This window comes from Athene cunicularia, assembly GCF_003259725.1.
Source record: "Athene cunicularia isolate RWA chromosome 1 unlocalized genomic scaffold, athCun1 chr1_part2, whole genome shotgun sequence".
Taxonomy (NCBI): domain Eukaryota; kingdom Metazoa; phylum Chordata; class Aves; order Strigiformes; family Strigidae; genus Athene; species Athene cunicularia.
The window spans coordinates 76,427,974-76,453,372 of record NW_020799092.1 but is presented as its reverse complement, the minus strand read 5'-3'; the positions used below and the strand labels follow the sequence as shown (position 1 = coordinate 76,453,372).

At 41.9% G+C, this 25,399-nt stretch overlaps 1 protein-coding gene across 2 annotated transcripts; it reads left to right on the top strand.

Moving 5' to 3' along the window:
* Positions 1-1,563: 1,563 nt before the first annotated feature.
* Positions 1,564-21,142, top strand: DHTKD1 (dehydrogenase E1 and transketolase domain containing 1). 2 transcript variants are annotated; one of them, XM_026868524.1, is made up of 16 exons: positions 1,564-1,741; positions 2,490-2,701; positions 4,499-4,693; positions 5,013-5,282; positions 8,345-8,516; positions 10,947-11,145; positions 12,028-12,340; positions 13,401-13,485; positions 14,140-14,279; positions 14,687-14,837; positions 16,688-16,794; positions 17,851-18,015; positions 18,389-18,471; positions 19,564-19,733; positions 20,257-20,342; positions 20,820-21,142. In XM_026868524.1, the coding sequence occupies exons 1-16, from the start codon at positions 1,678-1,680 to the stop codon at positions 20,919-20,921; spliced, it is 2,514 nt and encodes an 837-aa protein (XP_026724325.1). In that variant the 5' UTR covers positions 1,564-1,677; the 3' UTR covers positions 20,922-21,142. The 2 variants fall into 2 exon arrangements, with proteins under 2 accessions (XP_026724325.1, XP_026724326.1); XM_026868525.1 differs by lacking the exons at positions 18,389-18,471; positions 20,257-20,342; positions 20,820-21,142 and having other exon boundaries at positions 19,564-19,713.
* The last annotated feature ends 4,257 nt before the right edge of the window (positions 21,143-25,399 follow it).

Genomic DNA, 25,399 nt, shown 5'->3' with positions numbered 1-25,399 from the left:
CGAGTGCCGCCGGGGCCGCCGCCTCTCCTCGGGCGCCTCGGCGGGCTTTCGCTCGCCGTAGGGCAGGGCTCGGCCTCGCCGCTCGGCGGAGGGCTGGGAGCGGCGCGGAGCCGCCCGCAGAGCCCTTGGCTTTGGTTCCCCGCTCGGGCTGCTGCTGGCTCCCCCGCTCCAGAGGCCGAAGTCCCTTCAGTGATGCGCCCTGGTGGAGTTGGCCTGCGCCTGAAAGTACCTGTGCCAGGCGCCAGTGATCCTCCCTTTTCATACTGTGGTGCTTGAACTAGCTACGTACAGATAACTCTCCTGTAGCGATAATTGTGATGCTTCTAGCTCAGTTTTATAGTGCAGAAAAATAATTTCGAGCAGAAAACTCTCAGGGGTAAGAGTGTCATCCCCGCCTTAACACCTCAGGAGACAACAGTAGGAATTAAGCCTGTTTGTTGCACAGAAGCAGGAGTGAAACCAGTTTGTTAGCTCCTGGACGCCGAGTGCCATCGCTAAGTAGCCTCCTTGTTAAGCAAGGAGAGGGTTAATAGATTTTAACATTACATTTTAAAAATTGCTTTTAAATGGCTTTTATGCTGAGAGAGTTGTGGGAGGTGTTAGGGTTATGTTCATCTGCTGTAGAACCCGTTAGAGGAAAGGACCTGTTTTGAACAGGCTGATTGTGAATGTAATAGCTGGACCAGAGTGTCAGCAATGGAAGTATGAATGTCTGGGGAATATCTTTGTGAAATGGTCTCAGAAACTGGAAAATTTGAAGTTCTCAGACCTGAATAACATCAGTGCTGCATCTGTATCAGGATGAGACACACACACAGACACACACACCCCGCCACACTAGAAATGCATTATAAACTTCACGCTATTCCTTCGTAGCAGATTCTGCTTGCAATATGTTTTATTGGGTTGCAGTTTATCAGCCTGGTCTGTGACACGTGATTGATGACAGTAATGTGGTGTGCCTGACCTTTCAGCTGGTCAAGTCTGGCTTATGTCAATATTTTTTTGATCTAGATGCAAAATGCCTGCAACGGGGTGTTGCTGTTGTCTGTTGTAAAACAAGTTCACATATTTGAATTTCTCGTAAGTCCGGCTCAGCGCATGCACATGCTGTTGGCTAGTGGCTTCTGCAGACACAGACGTTTTTTGAAGTCATAGGACCCGAATTATTGTTAAGACCCTATCTTCTTGTCATTTCAGCAAGGAACAGGGAAGCACAAGTGGTATGATTTTAGTTGGCTGAGAAAATAAGACTTTGCACACTGGTACCGTGCTGTTCTTGAGTTGGACATACCTGTAAAGAGATTCAAAGGAAAATAAAACAGTTTTGCATATGTCAACAGGAGCTTAACTGTGAGGGGAGCAATGGGAGAAATATGGAGTGTACTTGCTTGAAAATTTGACAGATAAGATTTAGGAGTTTGATGGGAGCTGTTGTGGGGTGATATGGTAAAAATAACTGCTCAGAAAAATTGCCTTTCCAGACAGAACCTTGATTATCGATGGACGGAATACACCTGAGTTGGTGCTATAAATGGATTAAATGCATGTGAGTGATACTGTTCTGCTTTCCTTTTGTTTGTAGTTGACCATGCTCTTGCTCGTTTAAAAACTGCATACGCTGAACATGGCCACAAAGCAGCCAAAATAAACCCCCTGTTTGCTGGCCAAGCCGTTATGAACTTGGTACCTGAAATCCAAGAGTTGGCAGAAGTTCTGCAAGGGCCTCTCATTACTACAGGTAAGTCTGCAGCCTTATGACAGCAAACTGTCTTCACGTGTGATTTATTACGAGGCTGTGTCTGTTGCAGAAGAGCCAAATATTGAGTGACGGTTCAATCAGTAATGAACTGTTGGATGGAAAATTGTTAACTTCAGCCTGCTTTTTTATATGTTTGTTGCAGAAATCATTGTGTAATGAGTGGCTACCTCCTAGCATCTTTGGAAACCATGAAAATTGTTACTTGTTCTTACAACTACTTAGGTTATACATTAATTTATTGTGTTGCTGTAACATTCTATGATTTAGCATAATACTTAACACTGTAGCGAAGCAGCCAGAGTGCTGGGCCTGAAGTCAAGACTTGTCTTCTTGGATCTTGTAGATTCTCACTGTGGCTTTGAGCAAATGAGGGTTTTTATGTTTTATTTCTTCATCCGCCAAACAGGTGCTTATGCAACTAGGATTGGAGCCCGTCTCTCTGAGCCACGAGATACCTAATACTATACTGTACGAGTCACAGAAACAGTGACTTTGTTTCACTCATGGTGAACTCTTTCAGAAAGGCATTTTGAACACCTTACAAACAAGCATGAGACACGTATTAATAACACTGAAGTGTGCTTATGAAAAAGGTTTTTGAGTTTTGTCTTTAAATGAAGGAAAAGAAGACAAGTTGTGATTTTGTACTCTCAAAATGTTAATGTAATTGCAAGACAACAGTCCTGTTCCTCCCCCACAGTGGCTAACAACATTTGTTTCCCACCAGGGCTTCTAAATATGGGAAAAGAAGAGGCTTCCCTAGAGGATGTGTTGGCTTACCTTGACCATATATACTGCGGGCATATTTCCATAGAAACAAGCCAGCTTCCAACTTTGGAGGAGAGAGAGTGGCTTGCTAAAAGGTTTGAAGAGCTAAAACAAGAAGCATTTACGCCTGAAGAGAAAAAGCACTTGTGCAAACTGATGTTGGAGTCCCAGGTACCTTGTTCACTATTGTAATAGAGTTGTGGAGTCTGTCATGAACCCTTTACTGCTACAGATATTACTCATGCAGAAAAAGACCAGTCACTATGTTGAAAGGTCTTGACCATGTTCAAGAGGAAGAAGTACAAAGTTTTGCCTCAAAAAGTGCAATGCACAAATGCAGTAGGTTGTTGTTGCATTTACTTAGCAGCCATTATTGAAACAAATAGTGATACCTCTTGGTTTGTATTGATTACTTCGGAAATTTTTTCTAGGAAAATATTTCCAGCCAGTTCCAAACTCAAAAGGCTTTTAGAACTAATTAGAACATAGATTGTGTGTAATACATATTCTCGTAGCATATATTCTTTATCATCTGGAGACACAAATAATGACACTACAAATCCATGAGTAATTACTCTTCAAAAGGGAGATTGTCTTAGGCTAATGATCTGACAGCTTCTATTAAATTTTACTGATGGAAATGTAAGGTTGGACAGAGTTCTATGAAACTTTGTGCTCAGGTGTAGCTGTTCTGTGTTTCCCCTTCAACCTCATGCTGATCTGTTTTACTAGCTTTAAGGTATGATATCTCTCAAAGTTGTGGGAGAACAAAACAGAGTTGGTCTTAGCCATATAGCACTGCCAAATTTGCTGCTTTTCAGTAAAGGAACCTTTGTTCAATGCATTCTGAAAGGAAGTGAAAGATTTATGTAGTTGCAAAATATGTAGAGAATATTTATTCCGATACTTCTGTACTGTGAAAAAATTTATCTTTTTTCCCTTTTTCTCCCCATGTTATCCAGAAGGATAGAAAGGTAGAAGAGCAGGATCTGTGAAGGTGTCCCCGTTTCTAGCTTTCCAAGTGGAAGGAGTGTTAAATGTAATATTTACCAATGACTAAAAAGATGTATATGGCACATTTTGTATTTTTCTTGCCTCTTTGGCAGTTAGAGGAATTTGAGAGTGTCACAGGAGGTTGAAATCAGGACCCTGATGTACCCTATTTTGATTTCAGTATGACCAGAACTGTACTTAGAGTGTGGAATTTAACCCTGACAGGAAAAACTGCTTCTATGTGAGATTAGGTTTGTATACATTATTCCTTAGAACTAAATGTTGCTTAACTAGGATGTGTACAGCAGTTGGCTCAGATCTTTGGCTGTGGCTCAGTCTTCCCTTCTCAGTTACAGACCTCATTTATTTTCAGTCTTCTGTTGCAAAACACTACAGACACTTCCAGTGCTTCCAAAACTTTGTCACTTATGAGAGCTGTCTAGGAGTAGATGAAGAGAGTGAAGTGGGAGGAGTGAGAGGGAAATGAAGTAAACAACAATAGTTTGTTTTCCTTCTCTCAAGCATTCTTCTACCTGTGTACTAAGGACTATGTCTAACAGTAGTCAAAATGGAATGCTGTGCTTCTCTAGCACTTTGCATCTTAGGATAGTTGAGGTTTATACTGTAAAAGAACAGCATTCCTTAATTTTCACCTAAAATATGTAAACTGTCAAGGAATTTGTAAATTGCTCTGATGTTATATTTCTTCATGCATCTCCTTCCATGTTAAATAGAGAGAGTGTGGTCCTCAATCCAACATTTTTCTGCTTAAGTGGAGATAAGAGCTGATTTCTTGTAGTCATTATAGCTTCTGGTCTTGGACTGTGTGGGTGGAGAAGGAGCTGAGACTTTCAAGGGGGTATGCTTAGGTTTGTATGACTTAAAGGTACAAACACAAATTATATTGCAATTTTATGAATAGAAGACTGCTGCTTAAAATAGCTTAATACTGATGTTCTCTTTTTCTTTTAATAGGAATTTGATCACTTCTTAGCTACAAAATTTGCCACAGTGAAGCGGTATGGTGGTGAAGGAGCAGAGAGTATGATGGGTTTCTTCCATGAGTTGTTCAAGATGTGTGCATACAGTGGTGTGACAGATATCATTCTTGGAATGCCTCATCGTGGAAGACTTAATCTTCTCACGGGTTTACTTCAGCTTCCACCTGAGGTAAGAGAGATACATAATCTCATCAGCAGTTGCTCTGTGCCTGGTTTATTTGCAATAAAATAAACCACCAAAAGTTTGTTATATTGCAAGTGCTAGAGCAGTAAAAAAGTTACTTATGTGAGAGTGTTTTCCTCTCATGTCAGCACTTCAATCAAATGTCCACAGGAGACTGTTAAAAGAACCCTAATGAAGGGTTTTATGTGCTGTTATCAGAAACATCCTTGCAATTTCAGGAGTAGGAGAGCAGTTCTGTAAATGTTTGTCTTTCATTGTGTCAATGGATTGGAAAGGGATTTTAACCAAATTTGTTTCCATGCAGCTCATGTTCCGTAAGATGCGTGGTTTGAGTGAGTTTCCAGAGAATTCAGCAGCCATTGGGGATGTTCTCTCCCACCTGACATCTTCTGTAGATCTTGACTTCGGTTCCCACAGGCCTGTGCATGTCACCTTGCTACCTAACCCCTCACACTTAGAAGCAATCAATCCAGTGGCGGTGGGCAAGACACGAGGAAGGCAACAGACTCTGCTCGATGGAGATTACTCCCCAGAGAGCTCTGCACAGCCTGGAGACAAAGTTATTTGCCTGCAGGTATTTTGCTCACGATTTGCAACTGATCTCTGTAAGACTTCCTGGACTAGCATGGAAATAGAAATGGTGTGTATAGAAACATCAGACAAAACTGAATAAATGTAGAATATCAAGAACAGATCCTTCTTATGAAGATAGAAGAGAGCAGGGAATTTTTCCAGGTGACATACATGATGATATTGGCATTTAAACAATTCCACTTCTAAGATTTGTGAATAACTGATTCTGAAACCCTCTTTTGTTTTAATAATACTCTGCGTGAAGAGCCATGTGTGCCTTCTCTCACAGACCACTTCTGCATTTAAGCCACTGTTAGTCTTCTTTAAATTAAATATGTTTGGAGAAGAGCTATCAAGATTGCAAAACTTACAGGAGGATTTAGAATTTTGTCATTTTTTCATGGTACTGGTGAAGAGTCTTGCTGGAATTAGTACTCCTTGAACTGTTTTTATAGCTGTGGAGGAAGTCCTAAATAGTTCCTTGATAAATTTTCTTTTCTTGCATTGTATTTGACTTGGAAATGCAAGTGAGCCAATCAAACATTTTTAAAGCTGGAGTAAAAATGAGTTGGGGCAGAACTGTTCTCCTGTGGAGTCTAGTAAACGTGAGGAAAGTTACAGGTAGAAGTGAAAATGTATTTCAGTTAAATAAATGTTTTACTTCCTTCTGGAAGGATATGGATACTAAGAAAAGGCAGAAAGGAGAATATGAAAAGTGGAGGCAAGTTGGGGTTTTAATTTTTTTTATTTAAAAAAAAGGCTTGAGGGCATGCAGGTGCAGGAAGAAAAGTTTGTTGCCCGATGCATCTTCTCATCTTTCAGTGCAGTTATGTCAGTTAGTTTGATATTATGGCTTCTTAGATTTTGTCTGTCTCAAAGTAATTGGTCTTCACTGCGTAGTAATGAAACTGCTATGACTCTTTAAAGAAAGATTCTTCAGGATAAATGGACCCTCCTTGTGCAAGAACAATGTAACTTTTTGGGTTTTGAAGGGGTAAATGGTAGGGGGGTTACGTAGTAGAGAATAACATTTAACTGCAATCTAGCCACCTTCATGTTAGTAAACTGGCGCAAAGTATTCCCAAACGAAAGAAAATGTTTCATGTAACTTGAATATCAGTATTCATGTTGTGTCTAAGAGGTCCAAGAGGTAAAGAGAAAATTTTTTACAGTTGTGATTGTGAACTTGTCTCATTCAGCTGATTGAGAAGAAAGAGAAGAAAGCAGACACCTCCTCTTTCAGAATCTTTGTTTGGAAGTTTCTATCTGGGCTTTCTGTTTTCATAGTGCTTTCTCTCTAGAAATGTAAGTGTAGAAACTCTGAATTGAGGTTTACTCTGGCATTTGTTCTATTTTTCCACTAGCCTGAATGCCAGACCTTGAAGGTAAAAAGATTAAAGATCAGCTAAGGTGCCAGTGTCAGTAGTGAAGCTAGTTGTCCAAGGTCTGAAGATCTTTTCTGGAACTTCAGTGTGCCTGGAATATATGAAGACTGTAAAACTCCTCTTGGTTAACTACCATGAAAACTTCTGCAATGTTTAATTGTCCATCTCTGCTGAAGAGTAGCTTACTTTTCATCTCATCACACACCACTTCCTGGGCATCAGACAACTATTGGTGTTTATGATTTCAACTGAAATCTGAGAATAAGATTTCCCTGAAATAGATTTCACATTTGACATTCCACTCGCAAAGTCACTGATGAATTAAACTTTATGGTGACCTTGCTTTTATGTTCTTTGATAATGCTGCCCAGAAAAAAATCCATGTATTAGCTTTCTGCTAGAATGAGTGAAATCCTACTTGCACCATAAGAATTGAATTCTCTGGGGTTTGAGATATGTATGAAGACTCTTGTGTAGTTGGGTAGTCATACTGTCTGTCGGCTTTAATGCTGTGGGATGTACTGAAGGCCATAAAGTTCTTTCAGGTGTTCTAGGGTCCTCACTCAAATGGTATCACCAAGATAAATAACCTTCTTAGGCAGCAGAAGAATCCAAAAAGGAAAACTGAAAACCGAACACTTCAGGAACAAGTGTGGCATGATAAGGGATAGAGTGGGGATGCTGTGTTGTCTCTCTTGCAGTAGTTAACTTTTCTGTGATACCTTTTAAAAAAAGTCGCTATAACTGTACAAAACGCAGTGCTGCCATTTCACTGGCTGATTGCACTTATACTCTCTTCTGGGTGTACTTGCACCTCCAAAAGTCTCTTACGGCTTGAAACCATTATCCTGTAACTAGAAAGTAGAACTGTCATCTGGTTTCAGTAAGAAACTATGTCAATGTGTGTAGCACCTTTGGTCTGCAAAGGATCAAATCTATATTCTGAGGAAGCTGTAATCAATATTCATCAATGGAGAACTATCTCTAGTTTCAAAACACGGACGTGCTAGGTGATACTCATTCTAGTATCTCTAGCCTTTTTGGGAAACATGGATTGGATATCACAGTAGTCTCCCTTCCCCTTACAAACTTGCTTTTGAACTTGCAGTTTTGATATGTAACTAAGAACTTAGGTTTTATTTCCTTCGGAAAGCTTTTGTTTGCTTTTAAGGGCTTCTATTCAGTTCCTTTTCACTTTTTTTTCCTGTTGTGTCCGGTTTTGTCTCTGTTTGGAAATGTGGGAGTAGGCATAAGTCCCAGCTCACCAGCATTTAACTTTCAGCAAAGCCTGTAGCAAATGCAGTGGTGACTGGCTGCCTTTTGTTCAGTGGTCAGTGATTTATTACTGGCTGCTGCAGGTTTGCTATAGCCACAATGCTTGTGGTCACCTATACACTGGTGGGTCAATTTTAAGAGATTACAGGTCAGTTCCAGGTGGGGATTGATTAGGCAATCACGTACAGATGTTGCCTGCTATGACCTTGTGTTAGTGATGAGACTATATAAACTCTTAAATCATGTAAACAGCAGGCTGAAAGGGGTTAAGAAGTGGATCTGGCTGAAACTATCTGTTCTACCTAATCAGTGTAAAAGGTCTTGCTTAATGAGTTATGGTTTTGAATTTACTGTTCCTCCAGTGTTTTCTAATGAGACTTTTCCTTCTTTTTCCCTAATGTAGGTTCATGGCGATGCTGCTTTCTCTGGGCAAGGGATTGTTCCTGAAACACTGACCCTCTCTAATCTACCACATTTCAGAGTTGGTGGGAGCATCCATTTGATAGTTAATAACCAGCTGGGCTATACCACTCCTCCAGAGCGAGGGAGATCATCTCTGTACTGTAGTGATATTGGTATGTATAGTTACATCAGGAGGAAGATTGTCTGTTGGGTCAGAAAGGATTTTTAACTCCAGTGTGAATATATGCTATGCTATGAGCTTTTTATAGCAAGTGCCTGTCAGCTCTAGGGACTTAGATTAATATATCCCCTGTTGCATTTAAGGTAATGAATTAATTTGGTAAGAGATGAATCCCATTGCGTTCTAGGCGGTCCTCAGAGATTAGAAGGGCTAGGGGCAGCTGGACTTATCTCTTATGGCCATAACTGTAGCCCTGACACCAGATACATGAACAGCCCATGTGCTATAGGTCTGGTTGCATTCAAGAGAAGCAGTCCAGTTCACAAATAGTACGGTTTATTCTTATGCAACATCTACAGATTCTTTGAGATTGCCTACAATAAATGCACAAACTGCAGGTTGGCTCTATAGCACTGCACACAAAAAACAATTGCAGACACACACATAATTCCCAAGTAATCACTCAGCGTAGCTGAGATCCCAAATCTCACCAAAAGGTGTCCCTTCTGGGGGGGCGGGGGGCAAGGAGCACAGACCCATTGATCTGTCCCTCTGATTTGGTATCAGATTATTGTCCCTCTGAGTTCGTATCTAACTCGGGGTAATATTTATCTAAGTATGGATGTGTGCGTGGGTGGGACTGTGGTCAAGCCATTGTTTCCTGAGTAACAATGCAGCACTTTCCTTGGTGCAAGGTGTGTGCTGTTTTTATGGGGAAAGGATGAATGAAAGATAAGGTCTGCAGAGTACTGCAAAACAGTCCTTGAGAGAAGAGGAAGAGCAAGAGATAACTCTGCATTAGTCGTATCAAATATTCCTTGAGAAAAGTGGGAGAACAGGGCCTTGTGGCCTCCACCTCACTTTATGTTCCTCCTTGGTGCCATGGCAACACAAATCACTGGATCTCCATCCTCCCCTGTGTTTGTTCTGGGCACTGTGTGTTAAGGAAATGTGTGTTCTGCATTTTTTTCACTGTTTTGCTTTTCCCATACTTCCAACAATCTCCATTTTCAAGATAGAGTAGAAATCAAAATTATTATTGATTATTACCTCCTACGAACAAAAATTCAAATGCTAAAAATATGCCCTCCCCCATCTGCTTTGTGGCAAAGTCTAAATATCAAGGGGAAATCTTGTCACATTTTTTTACAGGATGTTATAAAATATTTGCAAGATTAGTGTGAAGTCTTTATAAATCATTTAATTTCTGCCATGTCATTGACAGCTTTTAAAAATCTAGTGTGATGGAGTCTATAATAGATGTATTTTAAATACATCTTGTTAAATTTAATCAAAATAATTCTGGTGTATTTTCTGAGCAAGTCAGATACTCCTTGATTTTTCTGATTTGTTTGTTGTTGGGTGAGCTTGTTGAGCTTTTAATTGAAAGATAAGGCTAATTTCCAAGCTTAAACTAGAAGTCTTTTGTTTTGGACTGGTCTTTTTTAGCGATAAACATGTGTTACAATCAGCAAGATCAGAGACACAGTAGTTAGTTCCCAAGTGTATGTCTCCTATAATTAAAAATATACTGATGTATGTTTTTAAGACTTAACATCAAGTGTTTGTCATATGGTTTCATTAAACTGAACAGGTAGATTCATTAAATCTGATAAAGCAGATAGTGTGTTATTATATTTTCCCTGGGCTAGTTTTGTGTTGTGGGCTTTTTTTTTGTTGTTGTTTTGGGGTTTTTTTCCCCTCCATCCTTAGTTTTCCTTACTTCTTACCTGGTCAATGAGGAGCCAGGGGTGTTACCCATTTGAACTGCAGGATTTTGCTAGGGAGTGAAACTTAATGTGGGTCAGGAATGGCTGAAGTATCTTAATTTTCCAGAGTTTGGGCAAATAAAGGACAAGAGGAGCATGCTGTTGCTGGGAAGATTTGCAGCCAAATTGTCATACAGGAGAGGGTATTAAGACATTTAAATTTTACAGTGTCCTCTTTAATGAAGAGATCTTTCTGCCTGGAGGAGCAGTGGATAGAATGACTGCTAACAAGGGAGAAGATAGTTTCTGGCCTGTATGAATTCGTAGTAGTGATAGCTTAGGATAAGAAGGAAACAAAGCTCAGTTTTTGTTTGAAAGAGAAATGATCAAGTAGTTCTCTCCCATTCCCTGCAGACTTCCATCTAAATCAGTAAGATGCAGGAACATAGGAATTCCTCTGGGAATTTAGCACTGGTAACAAAGTTGTGCGCAAACTATGACAAATACAACAGGTTGGGCTAATTGCACTTTCTCTCAGGAAAGACTCCTACTTCTTACCCCAGCTCTCATCACAAAGTTCATCTTTTGTAGATGTGTTTTGTTAAATACACTTCACATGAGGTATCTAGTTTTCAGCAGAGTAGGTGTGTGTCAGCTTCCCTTGGAAGGGGTTGGGTGTGATTACTGTTGTTGTGTTTTGAATCCCCGGGCAGGTAAAATTGTTGGATGTGCAGTTATCCATGTGAATGGGGATGATCCTGAAGAAGTTGTCCGTGCCACACGACTGGCTGTTGAGTACCAGCGCCAGTTCCGCAGGGACGTGATAGTAGACTTGCTGTGCTACAGGCAGTGGGGCCACAATGAACTTGATGAGCCGTTCTTCACCAACCCCTGCATGTACAAAATCATCAGGTAAGGGTAACACCACCTGATGGGAGAACCCAAAATGTACTTGTGTACACCAACTCAGTATTGTCTGCTACTGTAATGGAAGTCTCTGTATAATGAAGATCCTTTGCCATATTGACAAGTCTTTATGTAGGTGTAGCTACGCTGTCAGCAGCCCTTGAGTAAGGTGCGAGTCTGATAATGAGATGAAGGTAATGAAGGTAACCACTAGTGTTGGTTCTTGAATACACAGCTTGATGCCTCTTGGAGGAAAATCTTGTACATAGCCCTTGGATTTCAAGTTCATGATTGCTAGTAATCAGAAGGCAAAGTTGTTTTCTATGTGCCATAGGGAAGCGTAGATGATGTGGGAGAATGGGCAGGAAGCCAGGATGACGTTTGTCTCTCTTTGTCTGTTCCTGCTGGTTCCAATGGGGACTTAACTTTGTGAGCATTTAAATGTATTCAGATTCCATCCTTATCCCCAAAGAAAAATACGCATAAAAATTTACTAGCCAATGAATTCTGGTGTTTTAGGTGAAGCATTTATGGAATAGATGGCTCGGTTATCACTAATACTGAAAACCTACTGTCAATTTGTCTGAAGAAAATATGCATGATAGCACAGAGGCAGTTGTAACTGGAAAGTTTTTTTGACTTGCTTTTACCTGTAACTGCCAACTATATGCAGTTTAAAAAAAAATAGGACTGTAGAGGACATAGAGAATTATTATCTTTCTGGAAATGCCAGGAAACCAATCTTGATGGAAAGGAGTATAATGTGCCAGGACATAATTTATTTTAGTTTTCCATGGTGCCTGAGAGTAGTAAGGTGGTATTTCCTTGTTCTGCAGTGACACTGTTTTCAGGGCTAATGTCTATGGGGTTTGATTCCCTCCCTGACAGATCTCGTAAGAGTATCCCAGACACGTACGCAGAACACCTAATAGCTGCTGGGCTCATGACTGAGATGGAAGTATCTGAGATAAAGACAACATACTATTCTAAACTGAATGATCATCTTGCCAACATGACTTTGTATAGTCCACCTCCTACCAACCTGCAGGCTCACTGGAAAGGCTTTGTTGAGCCTTCTGCTAAAATCACCACTTGGGACACAGGGATGCCTATACCACTTCTGCAGTTCATTGGAGTCAAGTCTGTGGAGGTGCCTGAAGAACTCCAGATGCACAGCCATCTTCTGAAGACCTACGCACAGGTCAGTAGAGCATAATGACACTTCTAGTCCCAGTGCTCAAGGATATGACCTGTTACAGGAAAAACTCTTAAAGACATCAAGGCTGCCGGTTAGAGAACAGGAAAAATGGCTTGCTCTCTTTTTCGAGGCTGAGATAATGCCATTTTTTCCTCCAGTTTTGAAGAAAGACATGTCCTTTCCCCTGAATCTGACCATATAAAATTGCTATTTCAACAATATTTTGTTGCAATGGAGATAAGAGCTTAGAGAAAATACAGTTTATGAATCTTACAAATGATAGAAACTATTCTGATTAATTACTATCACTTATATACTTTATGATTATAATGAGTACTTTGCGGGAGAATTAATCAGGAACTTGGTAATAGTGTACACAGTTTCTAAAGCCAGTACTGAGTGTTTATGTTTTATATGTATAAACACAGACATACACATATGGCCAAATTTGATAGTTTAGTTTTTGATAGCTCCTAAGTTTGCATGCAGTAATTGGAATGGTTTGTGTTTGTGACCGTTTCCCTTTGATGAATGATGACCACGTTCAGGTATCTGGTTGTCAGCTATGAGTTGAATATTTCAGAAGACTGGTGTTCTTGTCTTCCCAGCCCGAGGCAGGAACACCACAGCTAGGTCTGATCATTTGTCTGCAGTTCTGCAGGCCAGAAGAGGGGAGAATTCTAGAGACTGAAATACTTATGCCTGGTATCTTTCACCCCTGCTAACCAGGCAAACCAAAAGTCCATCAAGCATGTGCTCTATGCTGTGCTAAGATTTTAAATATTTTTAGGCTAAGATCTAATTTGTCAGTCCATAGGTTGTGGGCTGGTAAGTGAACGTGTGGGTCATTCATGGTTCTGTGGCCCTCAGGGCAACCTTTTTCAGTATGTGCTGAAATAAGACTGTGTATTCCAAACCAATCTAAGCTGGTTGCAGGAATACAGAAGTTCTCTCTATAGTGTTTTATTTTTTGCCTAGCTTCTAATAATGATCTGTGCCACCAGAAGAGCTACAGATGGAAAAAAGCAAAATAGTAACTTTTCCATGTTGTTTTCTTGTTTAGTCAAGAATTCAAAAAATGGAGGAAGGAAAAAAGCTGGACTGGGCAACAGCTGAAACCTTAGCATTTGGTTCCCTGCTGAGCCAAGGTAAGAGGCAAGTAGACAGCAGACAACAGAATATTTTCACTTTGATGTCAATAAAGTATAACATTAGACTTCTTAGGTGTTCCTAAGTTTAAAGATTCATATGATGTATAAATTTGACAATTTGCATTTGCATGGCACTAAGAGAAGGTGAATCTTGTATGTCACTAATATTTGTAGATGGAGTACTAAATGTCTTCAAAGAGTTGTTGCTCCTTCCCACTTCCCAAAACCATTCATGCATAGAGCTAAGCACATGAGCAAAGCAGCTCTCATCAGTGTGGCCTCCCAAATACTTTTGGAGAGTGTTTCATGCTACTATTTCTTTTCCTTCCTCTCTAGCCTGAATTCATATATCCATTTACATATGATAGAGAATCCACATTTTCTGCAGTTTGGTTCCATAAATTGAACCATTTACTGCAAAATAATTCTTGGCTGTGGAGAGGAAAAAAGAGAAATGTGTGAGCACCTCTGTGCTTGTGAGATGGAGCTGCTGCTGGTTAAGCATTCCATCTCCGATTCGATGTTGCTGTTGATGAGAAATCCAAGAGATGTAACAAGAGAAGCAGTGTTTTAGAAGTGGGGAGTTGTTGTCCTGCATGTTTTCTTTTTACATGACTTGCTAATCCAGTGTTTTGTTTATTGTTTGGCAAGGGTTCAATATCAGACTAAGTGGACAAGATGTTGGCAGAGGAACCTTTAGCCAACGACACGCGATGTTGGTTTGCCAGGAGACAGATGATACCTACATTCCTCTGAATCATATGTCTCCAGACCAAAAAGGTTTCCTAGAGGTAGGTTCTGTCGTCCACAAGGCAACCTTCAAGTTGTGCTGAAACAGAATGTGTATTTTAAAGCTGCTGAGACATTATGTAGGTAGCCTGTGTACTCTGGCAACCACTAGATAGAGATGTAAAAACTGTCAGGGCACCCCCATTCTTTGTAGTTACCCTCTTTAGAAACTTTAACAAGGGGTTTTGCTTTTCCTTGAGAGATCAGCTATTATTCTTTTCCCTTCAGTATCTTAATTCAAAAGCAAAAAAAAAAAAAAAAAAAAAAAAAAAAAAGGAGGTGACCATCAATTGACTTTAGGAGTGCATGTCCTCAGCGTGCCTAGCACGGATGTGCCTGGTTCCAAAGGTTCTTAACCCTGGGTTGTCTTCTTCCTCACCCACCCCTCCCAACAATTTCCTTTTGTTAGGTGAGTAACAGTCCCTTGTCTGAAGAAGCTGTACTTGGTTTTGAATATGGAATGAGTATTGAGAGCCCTAAGTTACTGCCAATTTGGGAAGCTCAATTTGGAGACTTCTTTAATGGAGCCCAGATAATATTTGACACTTTCATCTCTGGAGGTGAGTGTGCAAGGAGCTAATATATTTAAAAATGAATCATTTCTACTAAGCACATTTTCAGAAAATCCTTCATCTTTAAAGTAAAAGGACAATGCGTTGAGAAAAAACCCCAACTTTTTTCCTTGAGAAGTCTTGTGAGCTTGCCTGTGTTGTTCTGACTCCTATGCAGCTTTTCTCTGAAGACAATCCACCTAAAATGAAAGACACCCTACCCTTAGCAGAAGACAGTCATTCCAGAAGGACAGTTGATTATATCAATGGCCTTTCTTCCCCACCCCATTTATTTTACTGTGTATATGTATAGTTGATAGCTTTTTAGGCTGTACTTTTCCTGCATGAGGCATCTAAAAAATTCTTGAAGCAATACAGATGGAAAATAGTGATTATATGAAACAAACAAAAAAAAACCTGATAAATGTCTTATAACCAACCTCTAAGTTTGACTCTAGTATGTTTTTGGAGTGTTCAGATAAAAGACCTATCTGAGCTGGAATGTGCTAAGAAGATGCTAAAATGGATTTCTAGAGTGGGATTCCATGTATGTAAGTGTCCAGAGTTTTGGCATCTAGCCTCAGTTAGGCCTCTGCACTCCTTTTGTAATGGTAGTTGGAAGTTAAGAGGCCCTCTTAACTCACCTGTCCTCAACATGCATTTGAGGCTGGGATGAATTACCTTCTGGATCTGACTAATCCCTTAAATAGCACAGGAGGTTAGACAGAGCTCAGGGAAATAGCCTGTGGCTAGCACAGCTGTGTTAGGGCTGGCTCACAGGATGCTGCCTGGGTCATGCCTGCAGAGTACCAAAGGACAAGATATGCAGAAAATATATATTGAATTATGGTTAGGGTTTTCTTGCTAGAGAATTAACTTTGAGGACCCCTGTTAGTCAGGAGGACAATTCCATTAAGAGGATTCTCACATACTGTGGTGATATTTTAGACAAAGTTTTAAAACCACCTTCTTAAGTCTTCTGGAAGCGCAAAGTTACATGATAATTTCAGAAACTTAAGGTCATGTTATGGGTCCTGGCTCACTGTTGTGAATCTGAAATGCTGGAGTTTCAACCCCAAGCCCCAAATTAAGGTTGACATCTGGATGATTCCCACAGCCCTTCCCAAAGGGGGGTGAGTTTCCCTTTAAGCTTTCCTCCAGGGTGCTCCAGCCTTGCAGGCAGAGCCATCAGGTAAAGGAGCCCCAGGTGTGCAGCATTAAGTAAACAAAGGTCAGGTGTCCACTGAGGGATAAAAGCTGGGACCCCTTGCAGGCAGGGGCAGTGTCTGTGTGTGAGGTGGATGTTCTGTGCAGAGTTCCCTGTTGTGGAAGGACCTCCTGTCTCCCTGGGACTGGGCTCCACTCAGGTCTGGCTTTTGTAAGTGTGGGCTGTGTAGGGATTTGTTATGTGGCTTCCTTGGTCTGATGTGTTTGTTTTGTTGACTTGGTTGTCTCCTGTCCCTTCTGTGGGAGACTGCATTTCACCATTGATCCCACCCGTTGTTGGTTGTGTGGTGTCACTGTTGGGGTCAGTGGGATTGATGTCAGTTATGTATAATCTGATTGACTTGTTTGTACCTCCAGTGCTCACCCATGTACTGACCCTTTTGTATCAAATATCAAATGCAATTTGGCTATTGGTTCATCTTTATGCTGGCTGTGTCCTTTATGCTAGGCCTAATAATTGGCAAAACAGAATCTCATGGCAAAATGCCAGCAGCATGTTTCAGGCTTATATTTAATGATCTAGAAATTAGCTATTCTTTTTTCCTGAATAGTTTGTCTGAAGTACTGTGTGTTTTGCAGCTTTATGTTCTGTGGAAATCATTCTTTCTTTCCTTCTCATTATGTGTTTTTAGGTGAGGCCAAATGGCTTCTGCAGAGTGGGATAGTAATTCTTCTTCCCCATGGCTATGATGGTGCAGGTCCTGAGCATTCATCCTGCCGGATGGAACGGTTCTTACAGGTACCCCATCACACCTCAGATTCAATTCACATATCCCCTATCGCAGCACTGGCAATCAGGGTTCTGGGAGTCTTGTTGCAAAATGTCCCATTCCTGGTCTATCTGCTAGTGACATCAGAAGCTGGAGAAGTACCAGGGTCATACCATCATGTAGGAGCAGGCTGAGCTGAAAGTGGAGGAAGAAAGGGTACTGTGATGAGAAGGTATAAGTCTGGAAGGAGTGAGGAAGCAATTTTGGTTTAAATGCTGCCACAGCATCTCTGGAGCAAGACTCTGACTGACCCTTCTAATAAATGCATGCTGTTTCTGTTGCACCTCTGCCCAGGTAAGGGTGTGGTAACAAGAAATTTCCTAACATGAGATTTGCATAGTGCTTGCAGAGACCCACTGCCAACAGCCCTAGTGGGACAGGCTGCTGTCTTCATGCCGATTGCTGCTTCTTGGCTGTGTCACTGTACCACAGAATGAGTCCAGTAGCAAGACAGAATTACTGAATTGCAAATAGCAGACCTGTAACGGACACTTCTTAGAGAAGACATTTTTGGGAGTTGGCATCAGAAACAGGCAGCCACCCTCTTGTGCAAACCAAACTAGGCATGGAGTGTACAACAGAATGCTGGACACTATGAAACTTGTTAGTAAATATGTGGCGTATTTTTACAAAAAAAAAAAAAAATATCCACTGTTGTGCTCTTGTGACTGTAGTAAGTAAATGAAAGCATTTTTATCTGAGTAACAGCTTAAGGAGGGGTTTGCAGCATGTTTAGAGGGATGCTGCCCTTCCAATGAAAAAGTCATGACCTCTCCACTGTTCCAAAAACTATCATGCCCTGGTTAGAATGTGCTAGGTGACAGTTCAGATATAATCTTACCAGTTAAATGTTAAAGACACTTCTTCTCTGAAGTTGTTCTTCCCTTGCAATCCATGTCTGAATTGCTGTATTTGCTCTTCTATTCTTAAACTAGTCAGTGTGCTTTATGTGGCTCGATTCTCTGTTTCATATTTGGCTCACTGCTTGCTTCTTGACAATGTATTGCTGTGTTCATCTTACACAGATGTGTGACAGCTCAGAAGAGGGAGTCGATGGGGACCAGGTCAACATGTCAGTTGTGCATCCCACCACTCCAGCACAGTATTTCCATTTGCTCCGGAGGCAAATGGTCCGAAACTTCAGGAAACCTCTCATTGTTGCATCTCCCAAAGTGTTACTGAGGCTCCCTGTAAGCTGAAAACTTTATTTTCTTTTTTTTCATTTCTTTCTCCTCTTCTGTGTTCTCTTCTCTTTGTTCTTCCTCTGTGTTCTCTGATCTCTGTTTTGGGGTCAAATTGATGGGGTTTTGCCTGTCAGGGGTTGAATAGGTTGAGGATTAAAGTTGGGTGGAGGAGTGATAGAAGTAGGATTGATTCTAGCTCTGGCAGTGTTCTTGGGAATCTTATCATCCCACTTTTCATCAGTGGGAATGGGAATAGGAGGGAGAGGGAAGACCGTATCTTCTGTACTTAACAAAACCCCCCTCTCAGTATCCTCTCCCCAACTCTGGACTGAGGGAAAAGGCATCAAGATTTGGTAACTTCAACTTTTCCCCCATGTAGGCTGCTGTATCGAGTTTTGAAGAAATGGCTCCAAGAACAACATTCAAGCCTGTCATTGGTGACTCCTCCGTAGATCCTAAAAGGTAGCTCTACTTTCTTAGAGGACAAGCTCAGAAAGGATGCTCTGTCCCTTTCTCCTACGTAACAGCTCAAGTTTGAGGTGATAGGAAAGATGTGACTTTGGGGGGGAAATGTAATTTTATGGCAGGTGACTTGGTTTTACTTGTTTCTGTCCTTTTGCTTACTTGTTGGTAGTTACCATTATCTGTCTGCATAATAGTAAAGTGTTGAGGCTTTCAGCTCTTGCCCCCACAGGGAGGTTGTGACCATAGTTACTAGTCTGATGGGTGTTATTCTGTGCTGTAACCATTAGCTAACAGTCACTGGGAGCAGCTGTTACCTGAAGAGATGCAGAATTTTTGTTCTGGTGTTGGAACACCTGAGCTGATGAAGTGAAGTTAGGGCAATAATAAATTGTGTGTGTATATCTCCCTCCCTTCAGACATTAGAGAGAATCCTGTTCACTATGGGCAGTTCTGGCCTTCAGTTTTTTTCTCTCCTAAGGTTCTTGCCTCATCCTTGTCCTGGTAGTATCTGAGTCTGACATCATCCCTGATGTTTGCATCTTCGCCCACAATCAAAAGGCTGGAAGTATCTTAGCATCTTGGGTTTTTTGAAGTGGTATGGTGAGGCACAAAGGGTGAGGTTTATCTCCTCGCCTTTGTCCAGTAAGGTTAGGCAGCCAAGACCTCTCTGATTGCTGGAGGGCATTGCTATCTCCAGCAGGCAGTTCCTCTTTGGCATGGGAGAGAGAGTTGTCCTTTGGAGGTTCTTTTCTCCCTTTCTGGTTTATTCTCTACAGAAAGCACAAAGATGAATAACTTTGACTAGGTGTTTGATTTTTAAATAGTTAATGCTAAGAGAGATTAATCGCATTGTAAAGTAACTTTCCCAGGATTACTGAAGAAGCAGGAACTCTGGGCTCTGGCATACTGTGCCCGTAAGGGAGTGGGATGGATTGGAATGCAAGGAGGAGAAAAGATGGTCTAGGGTAGCATTCCAGCTTCATAAAGTTGTCTTTAAAGTTTGTCTGGTTGTTTTTTGTTGAAAGTGTGGAACTGTTCTGCATGTTTCTGTAAAACACTAAACTTGGAAACATTCTTATTTTTCTTTAGTGTCACCCAAGTGGTGCTCTGTTCTGGTAAGCATTACTATGCCTTGGTGAAGCAAAGAGAGACACTAGGAGAGAAACAGCACAACACAGCTATTCTGAGACTTGAAGAACTCTGCCCTTTTCCCCTGGAAGCTCTACAGCAAGAGTTGAGCAAATACAGCCGTGCGAAAGGTCAGCCAGTCTTCTACCTTTTGCGTTTCTGGACAATTTGAAGTGCTGAACTAAATCTGTTGCCTGCCTTGTAGAAGGAAGAATTGTAGTGGCTTTTTCTTCTTTGCTCTTCCCCCCCATCTGTCTAGTGTGTCTGAAGTGGGATAATACAAATATTTACCACTTGTTCTAGAAGAACTTGTCTCTCTGCTATTGTTAGCTTCCATAAAGCATAACTGAAAATTGGAGTGAACCATTTGGGGCATTTTTTGCATTGGTCTTTGCAGTCCAGTTCCTTAAGTTGCTTTCGAAAGCAGCAGTAGAAAAGCAGAATATACCCATGGTGTCCCCTAATGGTGGACATACTTTTGGTTTGACTTCAGCAAGCTGTGACTTGCAAGGGAATTGAATCTGACAAGCCTTTATTTCAAAGATAGTGCCAAGACAAAATAGGTAGAGGTGCTACAAAACAAAAAACTGTTTTTCTTGAGCTGCTGAAAAGATAAACAAGTGCATTTGTAACATACCCTTATCCTTCTTTTAGTCTTCATCTGGAGTCAGGAAGAACCACAGAACATGGGTCCATGGTCCTTTGTGTCACCACGGTTTGAAAAGCAGCTGGGGGTTAAGGTAAGATGTCCCCACGATGTTTTAGTCTTTAAAATGAAGTTTGAAGTTCTCCTTGAATGCAGAATTCTGTGGTGCTTACACAAAAAATATTCCTGATGCCTAAACTAAATGTGTGTTCTAATTTAAAGTACTTATGCTCTTTATAGCACCATATAGTGGTGATGAGCAGGACTGGAACTTTATTTTACCTGGTGTTTAGTCAAAGTAGGAAGGATAATGAAAGATCCCAGGTAAGAAATAACATGCTTGAGATGAGTAGGAGAATCCAAAGCTGCTTTTCGCCCTGGCAGATTGTGCAGCGTAATGTTCTTGGAGCCACGGTCTTGGTCTTTGGGAGGTGGAGGATAGCTTTCTGCATTGCTTCCAGCTGGGACTGCCCAGTATCTGACAGCAGATATCACCATGGCATCAGAGGACCTCAAGATGTGATCATATGTTTGTGCTTCATTAATCATTTCCTCCTGACTCAAATTTCAGCTCCGTCTTGTGAGCAGACCTCCTTTACCAGCCCCAGCAGTTGGCATTGGAACTCTACACCAGCAGCAGCAGGAGGACATTCTTGCCAACACATTTATCTAAGTTTTCAAGGGATGGACTACCCCTCCTGTAAAGAAGAACAAAAGCCAGACACTTAAGCCTTAGTTCTCCAAAGTGGGGAAAAAAGAATGGAACCAAGTTCTGTAATGATGAAGCAATTTTTTCATGTAGAGGATATGTAAAGGTGAGAGGTAATGCCTGTTACTTTCGATACTTCTTATTCTCTTGTAGTATTTTCTACAAAACATCTTTTTAAAGTTAAAGTTCAGGCCGGGGGCAGATCAGTGAGATAGCTATAAAATACTTTACATTGTGTTGCTTATCTGCAGTTGACAGTTCCCTGGAAAGGTGCATGTGTGGAAATAGTTTCTCTTTCCACAGAAGTGTTAGTGCTGTTTGATTGAATAAATGCTTTCCCGTGCCTGGGAATGAGCCATTTCTATAAGTGTTGTGGATTTTTCTCATTTCTTTTCCTCTGGACCAGGAAGGAAATCTGTTGCAGCTGTTGGTGCTCTTCAATTCATGAGTTGTTAAAGCAGGATTCCTGGGGGTGGCCTTGCAGGATGGCTCCTGAAGGCTTCAGGCACCACTGTTTCTCTTGCCTGGACAAGCAGTGCTTTCGCATCAAGCTTGCAGGGCTGAAGGTGTGCTTCAGGGATGGTGCCATATTTCAAAACAGTGTTTCATAGAGGCCAAACTAGTTTCTAGAGACTAGCCTGAAGAGTGACACTACCTCTACCTTGGAAATTCTTCTCAGTGTCCTTCTGGTTTGTTGGGTTTTTTCTTAACCCCAAGATTGTACTGTTAAATTGGTCTATTGGTTTGGTTGTCTGTGTTGACAAGGAATGTGTTAACTTCTCACTGGTAAAGCCAAAAGGAATTGCATTTAAGAAACCATCTCTTTTGCAGTCCCAGGCTGCTGTGTTGTTTCACCAGTTCTCATGACTGTTTTGGAGGGCTTCTGCTCAGTTTCTTCCTTCAGTAGTCCTTAGTTCCTAAACAAAATCTTGTTCATGCTGTAAGAAGGCTGAAGTTGTGACCAAGTAAGAGAACAGAAAAGAGTCCAAAACTGTGGCAAGTTAAACAAGAATATAGTAAGGCAGACTGCAAAGAGTTTGAGGGACAACTTGCTGAAAGGTGTAATAGTTAGGTCTCTTTCAAGTGCACCAGAAACTGGACAGGCAAGATGCAGGAGAATTAGGAGGTCAAAGGGACTTTAAAAAGATCTGCTGTAGCAAAACCCCCAAACATCGTTGCTTTTTTGTTGTTGTTGCAGGAGGTCCTCATCGGGAGGCCTCCTGGGAGGTTTCTGAGCAAAAACTCTTTGCAGTGTAGGTATTGCAGACTTTGTCTTGAAAAGATGTATTAATAAAACAGGTTATAGAAGAAATCAGTGAAAAGAACAGCAGCAAATGACAAAACAGCCAAGTTTTCTGGAGGAGCTCAGATAGAGGTACTCAAGCCATTTGAAGAAGTTCCCAAAATGTACCTTTGCTCCAGCCATAAGACAAGGTGAGCAGGAGAGGACAGTGACTAGAAGGAGTTCAGCTGGAGCCCTCACAAGCGTGGAGTGACACAGGTCTTCCCTTTCTTGCAGTCCTGAGGGGGCTTCTCCTGAATCCCATCTCCTTCTACCAGGAACAGTTCTTCCCTCCACAGTATGTGGGAGCTCTGTGCCCAGTTAAGAGTACTAATGTAAGTGTCAACTGGAGCTCCACAGGGGATCTTGAAGGGCTCCCAAAAGGCTGTCACACCACTGCAGTTGCCCTTCTGCTTGTCTGACTTTTTCAACTAAACATGTTTGGAAGAAATGCAAAAAAAAAAAAGCCCTTTGGCCTCCAGTCCTACTGCTGAGAAACTTCTGTGGCTGCACTCTCTGTACATCAGCAGTCAGCGTCCAGTTCCTGGCTGGAAAGCACTGGCACTTCCTGAGGGAAGGCTTCAGCACAATTGTCATCCACGGAAAGGAGAGAAATCAGTCTTTATTGGGAAGCAAAGCAATAAATGACCAAAACATTGAGGTTAAGCAGGAGAATAATGAAGCTGTAGGGCAGAGGGAGGTAAAAGGTGCCCAGGCAGACCCCAGTGTTGACTGCCCTCCTGCTACCCCACTGCAGCTCTCCCAGCACCCCAGGATTTTTCCCATCTTTATTTTTCCAGTCTAGCTGTCAGGGTGAAGTTGGCACCTCCCTGCTCCTCTCAAAGTTATCTGGGGGAGCATGCTTGAGTAGACCAAGCCCATCTCAGGCCAGAGACATTGAGAAGAAACAAGTGGGGTGGAACCAAATGTAGCACTTGCAGACAGAACATCATGGTAGGTGAGGAAGGGAGCTCACAGGTAGGGTGTGCATTCACCTGGGGAAGCAGCTCCCATAAAGAAGCATCTCTCAAGCCTGCTTTGGTATCTTATCCTAATTAGTTCACACATTCATTCATTAACTCTGACCCAGAAGTGACCTCTCTAATCTCTGTGCTGTAGTGTTTCACATGACTGCTTTAGGATATCCATCACAGCGACATGACATCACGTTTCTTCCATGTTGCTCTAGAAAACTTCACAACTTGTTATGTGTTCTGAACAGCTTTGTCTAATCGAGACATATTCTGGTTTAAATTTCTGAGATTTCCAAGAATTTCCTGCCATGATCCCTGGGCCGTAGACTCTTCCAGGTTGGAATCGCCTTTCCTGTGAATGGCTGGAGCTCTGCAGTCCTTTTTTTTTTTTTTTTTTTTTTTAAACCACAAATATTGTCTAGTAACAGCAGCTGCTCTTTCTCAGAGATATAGTTACATTTTCTTTGGGTATAATACTTGGGATGCATACTTCAGTTTGTTAGACATGTTGCCCAAACAGGCACTTGTCATGTTCGGTACTTTTGGTACTGAAGGCTGAAATTGCTTTGGCTGCACCTGTAAGCCAAGGAAGTTGTAGAGAACAATCATCAGCCTTGACTCCAAACTGATGATTACATAAACCCACATTTTTTACACTATTGCTATAAATGCAAGGGAAGAACAAAGTATTTTGAGATTCACGTGGCCTGAAGCTGACCCTGTTACGCACCACTCCCACACAGGCCGTGCAGGTTTGGTTTTCTATCCAAGTAAAGGATGTTTGAGCGTTCAGAGCCTGTTTTATCCTCCCACTGGAGACGCAGCTATTTCTGTAGTGCTGCTCAGCTAAATGCCTGCAGCCCGGCATTGCTGTGCCATGCAGCTCCCAGGGATGCTGGGGCAAGGACTGGAGAGCTCTGCTTAGTGTCACTGGTGCAGGTTGCCCGCAGAACACTGCTCTTCCGTGACAGCTCACAGCTACCAGCAGCAAGACAAAGCACTTGCTGAGTTTGGAGTTAACGCTGTTTCTCCCACCAGTTTTGGATGCCCGCAAAGCTGTTTTCAGGCTGCGTGCCACGTGCCACTCTGCACGCGGACCTGGCACTCCCCGCATGAGTGCTGGATTGCTTTTGCAAAAAAACATTTTGGAAAAGAGAAGCAGAAACTGCAGATGTCTCAGATGAGGGTGTTGCTTGACAATGGGAGTGAGTTTCCAGTGTGCGCAGGAAACTTAAATCAGGGAAGTGCCAAATAAAATAATATACAAGTTGAGTGAGTAACAGAGCAGGTTCCAGTCCTTGGACAGGAGAATTTTGTGGGTCATTAACAGAGAAGTGAAGCTTTGTGTGCTTAGATAGCTGAAACACTAACTAGAAAGAGAGGAAGCATTATTGCACTTGTCTGTTGTCTGTGTTTTCAGGATTCTCAGAGAAGTGCTGAAATTCTTTGAAGATATTATAGCAAGGCCTTGGTTAAGAGGATTCGTTTCATGGAATGCAGAATAAAATCCAATATATAGACTCAAGGCTGGGGAGGAGCCATAATCCTCCACATCTCATTCTTTCTTGGTAACTTAGCCTAAAAGAGCAGGAATGCAAGCCTAGGTGTAGGATGAGTTAACTCAGAAAGAACAATTACTATTTTAAATTATCATATATAAATCCTGCAATAAATTCTGGTAACCCTCATTTTACAGACCATTGCCTATTGTAACAGAGAGCTCAGAAAAAGGTTTGCTATCCATTTTGGTGGTACCTGTTCTCTGTCCAGGCACTCCGTCAGGTTCACTTCACCCACGGACCTATGGTTTTATCAAGTTACTTGTGAAATTATCTCATCCACCTATCAACATTAGTGGATTGGGATACTAGCAAAACCACACCGGTACCAACCCGCTCAGTCTGTGCTTTTCAATCGGTACCACTGTATCAGCCACGGAGGAAACCTACCCAAACCCCCCGGGAGTAAGAAGATACGAACAAGGCTGCGATTCAGAGCGAGGAGGAGATAGTTTCCTCCTTCAACGCAAGCTAAAACGAAACCGAAGAGTGGTCGTTGGCCGCGTGAGGGGGATGCGGTTCCCCCAGGGGCAGGCGGGGCTGCGCCAGCCCCTGGCCTGGAACCGCCGCTCCCCTCCGCCGCCGGCCGGCGCTGTCACGTGACGCCGGCCGCAGGCCCAATACTTC

Coding starts and splice junctions, on each gene's coding strand:
- DHTKD1 (XM_026868524.1), top strand. CDS start 1,678: ATGAACTTGGTACCTGAAATCCAAGAGTTGGCAGAAGTTCTGCAAGGG. Junction 12,341..13,400: donor TTCTGAAGACCTACGCACAG/GTCAGTAGAGCA, acceptor TTTCTTGTTTAG/TCAAGAATTCAAAAAATGGA. Junction 18,472..19,563: donor TCCTCCGTAGATCCTAAAAG/GTAGCTCTACTT, acceptor ATTTTTCTTTAG/TGTCACCCAAGTGGTGCTCT.